This window comes from Ambystoma mexicanum, chromosome 6p, assembly GCF_040938575.1.
Source record: "Ambystoma mexicanum isolate Mex_15411 chromosome 6p, UKY_AmexF1_1, whole genome shotgun sequence".
NCBI lineage: Eukaryota > Metazoa > Chordata > Amphibia > Caudata > Ambystomatidae > Ambystoma > Ambystoma mexicanum.
In genome coordinates, this window is record NC_090935.1 from 297,903,627 (window position 1) to 297,916,255 (window position 12,629).

General features: G+C 42.7%; 1 protein-coding gene across 1 annotated transcript in view; it reads right to left on the reverse strand.

Moving 5' to 3' along the window:
* Positions 1 to 10,949: 10,949 nt before the first annotated feature.
* The window catches only part of FECH (ferrochelatase), a 304,793-nt gene continuing 303,113 nt past the window's right edge, over positions 10,950 to 12,629 (reverse strand). Inside the window, exon 11 of the mRNA XM_069627038.1 lies at positions 10,950 to 11,324. Within this exon, the coding sequence (XP_069483139.1) occupies positions 11,190 to 11,324 (135 nt within the window). The 3' untranslated portion in view covers positions 10,950 to 11,189. The remainder of the gene's footprint in view (positions 11,325 to 12,629) is intronic.

Below are 12,629 nucleotides of genomic sequence, written 5' to 3' on the forward strand. Positions count from 1 at the left end.
CAAGGCTCTGCCCCACATTCTCTTTAATGTTTACATTCAGCCTTTGGTTTGGACTCATCCGCTCCCACGGCCTCTGCTGCTTCTCCTACGCTGATGACACCCAAATCATCGTTCGGCTGCACATACTCAGCTGAGCATGGCGTCCCAGCTGCGGAGGTGCTTGGAGGCTATAGGGTTTTGGATGAGCAGCAACTGGGTTAAACTGAATGGGGATAACACAGAAGTACTGATGACGGGGCTACCCTCTTCTTTCTCTCCGCTTTCCTCTCTTTGGGCTGCTGATTTCTGATCGAGTGCTCTTGACCAGCCACCTACGCTTGTCGCGGCAGTAAAAGACCTTCAGGTGAAACTCCCCTGTTCCCCCTCCACGAGTGTTCAGATAGCCTCTGTATGTCAGTGAGGGCATTTTAAATTGACGCTGTTGCTTAAGATCTTACCCTTCAGTCGATCTCAATTTCATGGCCCGGTGACCAATTCATTAGTCATGAGTGGGGTGGATTATTGCAATTCACTCTACCTCGCCCAGCCCGTCCATTTGGTATGTCGACTGCAGCTGCTTCGGAAAACAACAAAAGTGAGTACAGGTCTGGAGTGCACACGAAATGACTATTTCTCAGATGAGATTTGTTTGTTCTTTAAACCCAAATTTTATTAGAATATAATACCAAAATCTTATTTTATATAAGAAAAAGCATATTAGAAATAAAACTGCACATGCAACTGGACTAACACTTGCACCCTACAAATTGCATAGGACTGTGGGGTGAACTAGCCCTGAATACCATAATGAAAGGCCAGTGTCAATACCATAATATAAGGCCCACTGTGAATCCGCATAGATATAAGGCCCTGCAATGCCAACACGAAAAAAGCAGTAAATTCAGGCATCAAAGCCTGGAGATGCCTGAAAATGTTCCTTGCCACACATGAGGGAAAGACCTCAGGAAACCTTTGCAAAAGGTCTGGTAAAGCTGTGACCATATTGGCCGAAACAGAGGCATCCAGCATGCAAATGCAAATGACCAGATTGTGTGCAAGCTTGCACAGCAGAATGGAGCTTTCACTTTGACCGAAACCATTGCCTTCAAAATCCATTTTTCCCTCCCTTTGTATTAAAGACATGATCTTCAAAATGTGTGCAGGATTGCAAGAAAGGAACTGTGAATTTGCTCATCATGAGCCCATCACGAAAAGACAATTCGCAGAATCTACATGGAGATTTTGAACTGCAACAGAATGAAAGGTTTCACGGCTGGAATTTTCTTCAGTAACATTGCACTGGTGTTTTAACATTAACACTTTAAGTATTCACATGTACAGCTAAAGTCTGGAAATATGTACATTATGTTGTCTTTCTGTGATCAATGTTTGCAGGAGATTACTGTGTGAGGCTTTAGATACAAATGTGTGCATTTGCTAAGGTTGGATTAAATGTAAAATACTGTTCAGCAGCAGGGCGAAATGGCAAGTTTCAATTTCCCCCACAAGTTAAACCAGTTTTTCAAAGCTGGAATATAGTTGGGGAGTAAATGAGGAAAAACCATGACGCTGCCATAGAATAACCTACAAACTTCTAAGTAGGATCATTTGATTCACAAATAAAATATAGTTTCTGAAAAGGCCATCCTATGTGGCATAATATGATGAGAAAGAGCAGCTGTCATAATGTGAGATTTCCATGTGCAAAATCCAGATCCACCCCCTTGTCCCAGTCACATGATGGACGAGGTATCCTCCCCTGGTTTCTCAAAACACTCCCCCTCTTTCTGGACCTATCACACTGCAGATGGGAGGGAACCTCTGAAAATTGTCCAATCCATTTTGTGAGAAAGATGACACATCAATGTTGTCATTTGGCTTATAAATAGGTCACTCCGCCTCAAATGAAGGAGCTGTGCAGCTGCCAAAATTTGGAACCATTTTTGCAGAATTGGGCCGAATCTTGGAGTAAAAGCCAGGAGCTGGAGTAGGACCTTTTTGGAGGACAGAGAGGCCTTGACTGCCCCCTTGATGGTCCCTGCATTGAAGCCCCGGTGCCCCTTGAAGTCCATCAAGTCCTTTTCTTGCAAGTATAGACCTACCCAGCAGCAGTAGATTCGACAAACCATATATATTTCAGCATTGTCTTAGATATTCCCCCCCATCTTCTTTGTGTAATTCAGTCATTTTTCCCCATTGAAATATTTCATTTGTGCATTGTAGTAATTGTTCCCATTGAAAACCCTTCTTGTGTGTTGGTAATTCCGTCATTTTCCCATTGAAAGATATTTCACTTGTTTGTGTTCTAGTAGTTGTTCCCATTGAAAATCCTTTGTTTGCCCGTGCAATTAGGTCATTTCCCAGTGAAGAGCCTTCTGTCATTTGAGTAACTCCCTAGTATATTTTGTTCAGTAAATCAATTAATTTGTACATTATTTTACGGGACTGAGAAAGTTAAAATTCAAAACTCTCTCTCTTCCCTGTGTCTTGCGAGTCACAAGTATAAAATGTTCCCCAAGAAGTCATTTCATTAAGAGCTGAAAAACCAATTCTTCCATGTGTTAAATTGTGTGTTGTATAAACAAATTCCCATTTGCATCTGTCATATTAAACCCAAACCGCTGTTCCCATTGTGAGTAATCCCTTTGCCCAAAGCCTACCTGTTTGTTGCCCCTGTCATTTTCACCGAAGACCGTGGTACCCATGTGCCTTCCTCATTGTTGAAAGCATTCCTGTCATTTTCAGCCCCAGCAAAATTAGTGTGATTTACATTTTCGTTTTTCTAAACATTTTGCGTAACCTTTGAAAAATCATTTTTCCTAGAGTATTCCCCTATCATATTTTGAACACGCATTTTGAATTGCATTTCCTTCGTTTTTCATTGCTTAGAGCTTGCCTGTCATTTCCAGCCCCAGCAAAAACTAGTGTGATTTCCATGTTTCTAAAAATGTCACTTAACCTGTTTAAACTTATTTGTACTAGTTTATATCTCTTCCCCCACTGTACCCTGATCACGGATTTTGAATTGCATTCCCTTTTATTTTTTTGATTTTTCCATGTGTTGCCTCTATTAAAATCGAATTTCCTAAATGTGCTAGCTAGTCTGTTTTGAAGCCCTATTTGTCTTCTAGTGTAAGCATCCCGAATTACCCTTGTGTGCTGTCCCATAGCAATACTATTAAATCATTGAAAACCCTTTTTCCCATTGTACTCCAAAACAAACCCCCCCTCCTTTACTGGTTCCCGCGCTTGTGCCTCTGGGCACTACCCCAAAACAGATATGTCCATTGTATTCCTACCCCTGCCACAAAGGGATTCGATTCAATTGTTGTTTGGGGTGGATTGTCACAAGGGGGAGCGCTTAACCTTCCTGCAATCAGTTGAGTTGAATTGTTTTGTCTTGCTTTTCATAAAACAAAATAGGAGTGGCATCACAGTAGCTCTTAACCGGGTTACTTTCAAGTCTGTGCATTTGTGTTGCCACACTAGTGGCTGCTGTCATCTATTTGTTCTGATTTGATATTAAAATAATAAATTAATAAAGTATTCATTGACAACACACCAGCCTGGTTCCTGGTCTATTGTGACAAGGGGTGCTGGTGGAGGTTGGGTGCGAGGCAAGTTGGAGGCCTCCTTAAAAAATAATTTTGTTGTAATAATAAAAAGCAGTATATTGTGCGCCGCGTTCATTGCAGCGGAAAGAGATCCCTGACTTGCTTACGCCGCATCATATATCGTAACCCTACCAAAAGGGCCAGAGCCAGCAGAGCCAAAGAGAAGATCTCCACCACCGAAGTGCAAAGAGGAAACTGTGCACCAGATAAAAAAGCTGAAGTATACTGTGGACAGGAAGAAAAGAAACCTAACTCAATTATCCTAGCAGAAAGCACACCCTGGGACACACCTGTGTATTGACCCAGCACCTATGCACGTGTCTAATATACACCTTCAGCTGTCGCCCACTGTTTAACAGAATATATTCCCACAAAACAAAGTGTTAACTCGAATTTTGGCTTTAACCCATCAAACGTCATTCACAGGGCCGATCCTTCCTCGGGGCGAAGAGAAAATATGAAGCACACTTGGGCGGGTGTTGTATTCCTGTCAAATACAAAAAAAATACATTGAACAAAAGCCACTCACAAAAATGTTAAACTGCCATATTTGCATATATTTGTTTATTTGCTTATTATTACCCACGGTGTGTGGTGCTCATTTATGGACCTCGGAAGGATGAAAGGCTGAGTTTGGCCCTGCCGGGGTTCGAACCTGCGTCAGCAGGCTCTGCACAGATGTCAAAGCGAGCGCTCTACTCTCTGTGCTGTCTGACCGGATATATATGTACATTATTAGGTACAGTGTTCTTTAGAATTCTTTTCGAACCGGAATCTACAATCATGTATAACAGCCACGCTTCATGAGCGAGGATCGGGTCCCCATTCGTATTCATGGAAATTCTCAAATCAGTAAAAGGAGGAAAAATTTAAATTAAAACTTCAAATTGTGCAAGGCCAAGACTAATAGGTAAGCAACACAAAGTAGCAATGAGGAAAGGAGAGGAAAGCACCCTTTGTGAACTCCACGATCAACCAAAGGTGGCTTAAGTAAGTTACCCTAGAATTGACATGTTGCATCAAACCCGGTCTACGAGGAGCCTTAGACCAAGTCCTGTGGCAAGAGAAGAAATGCACACGTGGTGTGCTTTCTGTCATCAGTTTTAAAAAAAGGCCGGTACAGGCGAACTCTGGGAAATTAATCGCAAGCTAAAAAACAATTATGCACCAAACTCATTGAGTCCACAAGCCTGTCAATGTGACCGCCGCAGACAGACCTGAAGCATGATCGAACTGAAGCGCGAATGTAAATCGCATGGATCGCATGGAGGCCTCACCCCACCTCCCATTACCTGTGCTAAGATGCTATGAAGTCTTGCACACTGCAGTTGGAATGGAGCTGGAAAGCACACCCGCCCACAGCGGCTCATTAATACTGCCTAGAGTTTAGGTGAACAGGTCATGTGACTAAACATCCGCATTCAACAGGGTGGCTATCTTGGGCTGCTGGGCAGTGTATTATATACATTGAATGATGATCCTGTTGGTAAGCCATAAAAACACTCAATATAACGAAACAGTCTTTGCATAACAGACAGCCGGGCAGCAAATATAGTCAGAGAGACCATGCTTCATCTGTCAGCAGAGGGGGGGGGCGGGGGGGGGGGGTTGGGGGGGGGGGGGGTAAAGCCTTAATGCCCAAACAAGCAGGGAAAAGGCGACCCAAAATGAGACAGCCTCATGTGGGATGGAACACTCACAGGGGGGGTCACAACGCAGACAGAAAATAAAGGACTGAACTCCTTGGGGGTATGCTGTATACCTGTAACACCACAGGGCCCGTGGCTCACATTAATGCACTTCATGTGATCTATTTGGTACGTCGACTGCATCTGCTTCAGAATGCAAGAGCGTGCATGTCTCTTGGAGGGTGCATATTTCTCCTATTCTGCGTAAACTGCTCTGGCTACCGGTTGATAAGCGAATCTAGATTAAGTACATGTGCATTTTTCACTGGGCATTTTACAAGACCTCAGATGAATATTGTCAGCTTGAGTTCTGTCCCCATGTACGTACCATCACAGTCCCTACATTCTCTATCTTCTCTAACCATTCTAATCCCACGATTTAGACGCTCACTTGTCAGGGACCGGGCCTTTTTCTGTGGTTGCAGCCAAATTATGGAATATTCTTCTAGCACTATGTGCTATTGTAGACCATTTGTGCTTTCGCTGCGCTTTGAAGACTTTTCTCTTTTAATCAATGTGTCCCTCTTTGTAACTTGATCTCTGGAGTAGTGCCAAGATGCCATTTATTTGGCGAATGTTTGCACTTAATTACATTTTAATAGCATAACATGCAAGTAATTGAACAAAAAAAGAAAAAGAGATAGAAGGCGGTTTAATAAGTTTGAAACAAAGAAAGTGAAAGTGCATCAGTTAAAGAAGGAAACCTTTGACGTTTGCCCATATGCACGAAATATACACATAAGAAACAGTAACAAGTTGGCATATAAATGACAAAGTGAACTAGCCAATAAGGTTAAAGTGGTACATTACCAAGAGTGGAAGTTTGAGCAAAATACTAACAAGGCAATATGCCATGGGCTGAATGAATTAGCCAGAAGGGATAACATAGTGAATTGCCAAGAGTGGAAATGCAGACAAGTGTGTGAATACAAGAAACCCTGGCAGGAGAGTATACCAGGCAACTACAAGTGTGTGAATAGAGGACGTCTTGGCAGGAGATTATATCAGACAATTACAGGTTTATGAATCCAACAGAGCAGAGAAACCTTGGCAGGAGAGTACACCAGGTATCTGACAGCTCAAAGGACATTATGTAAGAGTTTTTGTATTGATAAAGAGAAAAGACAAGAACTGGCATTGTGAAGGATCCAGGGAAAGGTAGACACCCTCTGGAGTAAGGAGCAATATCCTTGAGATAATTGTTGGAGTTATTTATTGCTTTTCCCATTTGAACACTTCTAAACCACTGAAGGACATTATCCTTTTCACTTTATAATTAATTTCCTTAGAAGGTGAGGGTCAGAATAGTACTTTGGACACAGGACTGTTTTGTTTTGGATGTTCTGACACTGACCGGTCCTTAGCTTTTAGTTAAGGTAGGGAAATACCATTAGTGCAGGGAGTGTGAGGCATTTTCCCAAACCCTTTTTATTTATCAATAAAAGCTTTAGCCAAAACCATGCCTACCTTGTGTCCCAATTTCATTCCCGACTTTTCACAACTGCCACACCATGATTTTCACCAGCTGCAGGCCATCACGAATAAAACGATGTTAATGCCAGCTCCTTTAAAGCATGAACCTGCCCTTTTTGCAGATATAACACATGAGGCCTGTTTAATGGTGAGGAGGTAGTGACTGAGGAACTGTGGACCCTTTACCATGCATTAGAAGCCAGTTTTGGTTAAAAACACTTCATCCGCTTATTACTGGTTATGCTAAAGTGTGTAAGAGCTGCAATCTTTCTGTGCATTGTTTATTGGGCGTTTCTTGTAGGGTATCCTTTCCTGTCTATACATATAATTCCTAAAGATGCTTCTTTATTTGGGACTGGGCATGCTCACACTGGGACCAGCCCCTCCCCATCTACAATTCTCCAGAAACAAGAAGCAAAAGAGCCTTTGTACCCCATTTGAGTGACTGATGGTGCAGCCATTGTATACTTGCATCCAAAAATGTAAGCTATCCGAATGAGTATGTATGGTTCATGGTTACAAGCATTTTAATGTTAGGGTGTGTGTCGTGAACAGTGATGTGAGCACCAAGCCATGTGTCCTTATGCATTTAGAGATTCACACATACAACCCTTTTATCACAGAATCGTTTATCAAATATAGAGATCTCTGATCAGTTATATTCCTGGAATGTTCTGTGATTTAACGCAAAGCAGAGAGGAACACTCATTGGTGTTATTTGTCCCCTTTCCTGCGTACATAGAGGTCATTTGAAATGGAACAATAGGAGTGTACCAGACTGTCCCTCTTGGAATGATAACCTTCAATAAGAAAATAATTCATGTGGTTAGTCTAGTATTGCCCCATGCGAAAATCAAGTGAGGTGGTAGGAACAGAACACCTGCAACACAGGGCCAGTCGACCCTCAGACCCCAAGAGTCTGGTAACACCGCAGTGTGGCAGTACAGACAGATTGAAACTGAATTCAGGCAAGGCCTTCCATAAGAGCAGGTGACAGAAGAACAATTTACTTGGGCAGCAACAGCTGTGTTTTCACATTAGAATTCTTCTGTAAAGTAGTTGCATTATAATGTAATGAAAACGGCTTCATTTGTATAGCAATGATTTATTGATATCGAGGAGGTGTTTTGTCGCACAACACAGGAGGTGTAGTTTGAGTGGCGTGCGCTGGTGAGGGTGGGGGCATCCCAGTGTTTCGCCCTTGGTACCAAATTGTCTAGAAAATACCTTGTCTGTGGTACTCATAACCCATATATAAGGGGCACTACAACCAAACAAAAGTTGACCACAATGCGTTTCCTTTATATTAAAAAATGCAACTTGGAAGACAACAACGAGCAAAATGTTGAAAAACATAGCACCAATTAGTTTACATTTGTTCCAGCCGGTTGAGAATTGTTACTCTGCACATTTAACACATTGCTACTTCAACAATGCGAAATGTATATTGAATGATGACAAAATAGAAGGCACATTAGATTTTTTTTAAAACAATGTTTACCTAAACATGTACACACAAGCACAATGCATACGCATATATTTGAGCTGGAGTCTTAGGGCCTCATTACAAGTGCTATTAGCACCTTGGTCCATGCCGATAAAATACCGGCACTGCCTCGGAGGAAAGGGGAATTACCGCCCTATTCAAAGGTTGGTGGGGCGGTAATTCCCCCTTCCCCCATTGCCCTTCCCCCTTCCCATTTTTGCCCCATAGGGCATAATGGGGAAGGTGCTAATTACGGCACCGCAAATTGCGGTACCGTAATTAGCTACCTGGTCCCTTTGCGGGTTGGTTTTTAATGCCTGCAAAAAGCAGGCGTTAAAGTCTCCAACCCACAAAGGGACCTCGTAGTAAGGCGGTAAGGGTTAACAGTCACAGGTACCATTAATGGTGACCGTTAACCCTTACCGCCGTCCGTGTAATGAGGCCCTTAGACCTATGTGATCAGCAATAACTGAAAGGTCGGGTACGTTTCCCCAATGCAGGGTGAATACGTAAGATACGTGAAAAGCGTGATTTGCTTACCTCTGAACACACTCTCCAAGTTCCACGCAGAACCTAATAATAAAGCCAAACCTCTTATGTGTTCAGACCCGGTACCTGCATCACGAGGACATCAGCGTCAGTCATTTACCTAAAGAAGCTCTGCCAATTTCACACTAATTAAAAAGTCAAGTACAATTTCACAAGCGTTCCAATTAACAGAATGTGCGACAGGTAAAAGGTGATAACTTTACATTCAAAAGCAGACACAGCTACCTCTACTGATAGGTGCGGTGCGTGGCAAAATGGAATGCATTGAAATATCACTGACAGGTCGACATATTGATTTATGCCAGAGGCCTGAAGGTCAATGCTGGGAATGGCTACTGCAGGGTTCATTTAGGTTTACGATGAACTAGACTCAAAACTTACAGGAGATTGATTACTTTCTTTTTGCACAAGTGGTAGCGTAATGCGCCTCAGAAATGGCCGACGGGTAGAGCTACGAAGCTACAAACGTCTGCTAAGAATTGAGAGTCAAACAATTCCTACATAATGGGCCGATAGTGAGAACAAGACGGATTTCATTTCACTTGAGGTTAGCCTGCATAAAGCACTATTAATCAGATGGTATCAGTAGATAGCCCAGGCATTTAACATGAGTAGGCAACCCTATGCTTGTGAGTTAGGAACAGGGAAAAAAGCCCAATCAGACCATGGGATATGTAAAGTCCCACCAAAATGAACTCTTCACATTCATGCTTCTTTAGCTTTCAACCCACAACCAACAGATGCTCTACAAAATGAGTAGCCATTCTGTAGTGAGCCCAATAATCCCCAGTCGATGGACTACTTTTCACTTAGATTCCAGTCAGTTCGTTTTTCTATGTTGTAAACATGGAACTACCACTTGAGCATGGCCAAACATCTGACCCTGTAAGATCTCTGCATTGAGCCGAATGTTGCCAATGTCTTTTCGATATCCATGGCTGTCATTTTGCAAGGCACCAAAAGGGAAGATGGGGGGGGGGTGCAGTTTATAGAGAACTGCCTGCCCCACCCCTTCAAGTGCAAATGCTTATGAGACGACTGAAATAACCAAAGTAAAGAAACCAGGATCTCTTAAAATGCCCCGATTAACCTAGTCCCCTTCAACTATACGTAAAGAAGGCGACGAGCGGGTCATGTACTGATAGAGGGTAATCTTCATTACTCCGACTCCTACTCGTCACCTTCTGTACCTATAGATTAAGAGGGCGAAGTGCTATTTCTGTATTGTGATATTTCTATGCAGTCTTGCTTTTTAAACAAGGTGCAGAACAGGACCGCAGGGTGAGTGAACAGCATTGCACATGAACCTCAATGAAAAACTCAGATTTGCCCATTATAATGAGTTCATCAACAAGACCGAGCACTTCAGGTCCTCTTATACATCATTAGCTAAACATAGGTATCACACTGGCTTTATAGCAATTGTTTGACAAAGCTTCTTTCAAACTTGCTTTACATCAATTGTTTGACAAAGCTTCTTTTTGGTCGCCCCATCCCAGCTTTGGCAAACGGCAAAGGTCTTCCTGCGAATTGGTATGCAAACAGAACTTAAATTGACTTTCAGTTGCACAGGTTGGACATCCAGTTCAAATCCTGACAAGACAGGGCTAGGAAACGCACGTGTGAATAAGGAAGCAAAATTACCTAAACTAATCCGCATTAAAGTGGCTTGCTCATAGCAGAGCCGCATATGCAAGTTGGTAAAACAAACGGAAAGGCTTGTGTGTACACATGAACAGCATACGCTCCCTGTCCGAAAACGATCCAGTACAAAAGCTTAATTGCAGGCAACATAAATCTAGAATTCACTGGCAACATGCATCTCTCTGCTCGTGCATGGTTGCTCACGATCCAGTAACCCAAGGCTGTACACAAAGGGTACTGGCAGAACAGCACCTGCACTATAACGATCCCAAAAAGAGCAGAGGAAGCAGGAACACACTCTGCCACTAAAGCCATGCCATGTTGGCCTTTGCAACAGCAAACTAGGCATCGCTGGGTACAGGGAGGAAGGCACTCATTCATGAGCGGTCGGGGGGGGGGGCGGGGGGGGGGAGAGCCTCTTTTGCAATCCCAGTAGGTCACATATGATGTTCAGGGTTATGTACATGGAAGGCTGAAACAAATAGGATCTTGACATAAGTTCACACGTTCATGTAATTAATGTTCATCAGGAGTATTTTAGTTGCAACTCATTTAGTGGTTCCTCAGACATAGGTTAACAGACTACATCTGTTGCAGTCACCACTGTTTTAGTGGTACAAGAAGAGCGAGCTGCAAAAACAGACAAAGGATCTCCATGAATAACTACTGCGTTGAATTGAAGTTGTCTGCAGCACTGCACCACTGGCGGTCTTCAAGTTTAAAGGCGTTATACGTGCACAGACATTATACTGCAAGTCAGAGTTTTTGGCTTGAGAAGAAGGATTTGGCCTCTCCGCAAACTGGATTCACACACAGTGGGCAACGGAGGGTTAACTGCTTGGAACATACTTCGTTTGATTTGATGTGGGAGTGGACCAGGTCTGCAAGCGCCTAAAAAACAAAAAGCATACCCGTCATTATGGACTTCAAAGCAGCTTCTATATTCTTGGCGTCATCGACTTGAACGGATTCACAAGGACCCAACTAAACTATGCATAAAAGTTGTGATCTCTGCAATTTAGCAGCCACACTCTCCAAAAGTTGCTACCTGTAACCTTTTAAGACCAAACAGAATTCATCCACATATAGTTAGGTAAGAATTAACAAATGAAAACATTTTATACAGCTTGATCTGCAAGCTTATACTATAAATACTGATGAAAAGTGTGGTAAAAATGTTACTTGCAGAATGTCATCCATATTTGTAGCCCTTAGATCACTCAAATTATCAATACATAAAAAAAAAAAGTGTTGTGAAATTGCAGCATGTTGGAAAACGTCTCTATACCTTTAATCACTGCGCCCCCACTTCAGTATCAAAGCATTACAACCAAGAATCTTCGTGCAAACACTAGTCACGCCAGGGAAAGGCAGCGAGTAATGGAAACCCAGAGTGATTAGACACAATGTGAATTGGCACTTTCTACAGCTCTCTTGCCCAGAAACCTTTGAAGATAATTTTTCTTACATACAATTTGAACACATTGAATTTGATACTCTGCACCTGGAAGCCTGAAATGCTGGGTCATCCATATTTAACCAAAGGATTAGGTTAAGCATAAGACTTTGGCAGGTTGAAGAATTGGCTTAAATCGACAGCATTCTTTAAAGCTAGTAAACCTGAATTTGATACACAATTGGCAACTTTGCTGCAAATGCTTTGGAGTGCGTAGGATCAGCCTTTTTTAGAAGCCAGGACTATTGTCTAAGCTAGGGCTAGACGCCAGAGCTACGGTCTAAGCTAGGGCTAGGGTTACATAATGTCGTCTATAAGAGCTCCTTCATTATAGCTCACTGTGCTTAGAGAGGCACAACGTCACCTCACTGATGAGACCAGACTAGGCCTTGACACGTGTCTGGGGTTGCTGTTGGTACTCTAATTCAGAGGAGAAGTTACTAGCAATTTGGTGCTTAGACTGCCCAAGTGGGTGGAACCAGACTGACAGGCAAATGGAAATTTCTCCTCAGTGAAAGGTACAGTGAGCTGAAATGTGGTTATAGGCCCTCCCGAGTGGATACCTTCCCAGAGAACAGGTTATTTGGCCATGTTCGTTCTCGGTAGAGCCTTTATTACAGCCTTCCTAGTGCATTGACGAATTTTGCACCTGTGTGCCGCAATAATTTGTATTATTTTTCTTTTGTAAAAGGAGCAGGCAGCTTCATGATGCATGGGCAAACAATGAGATATTGAGGATG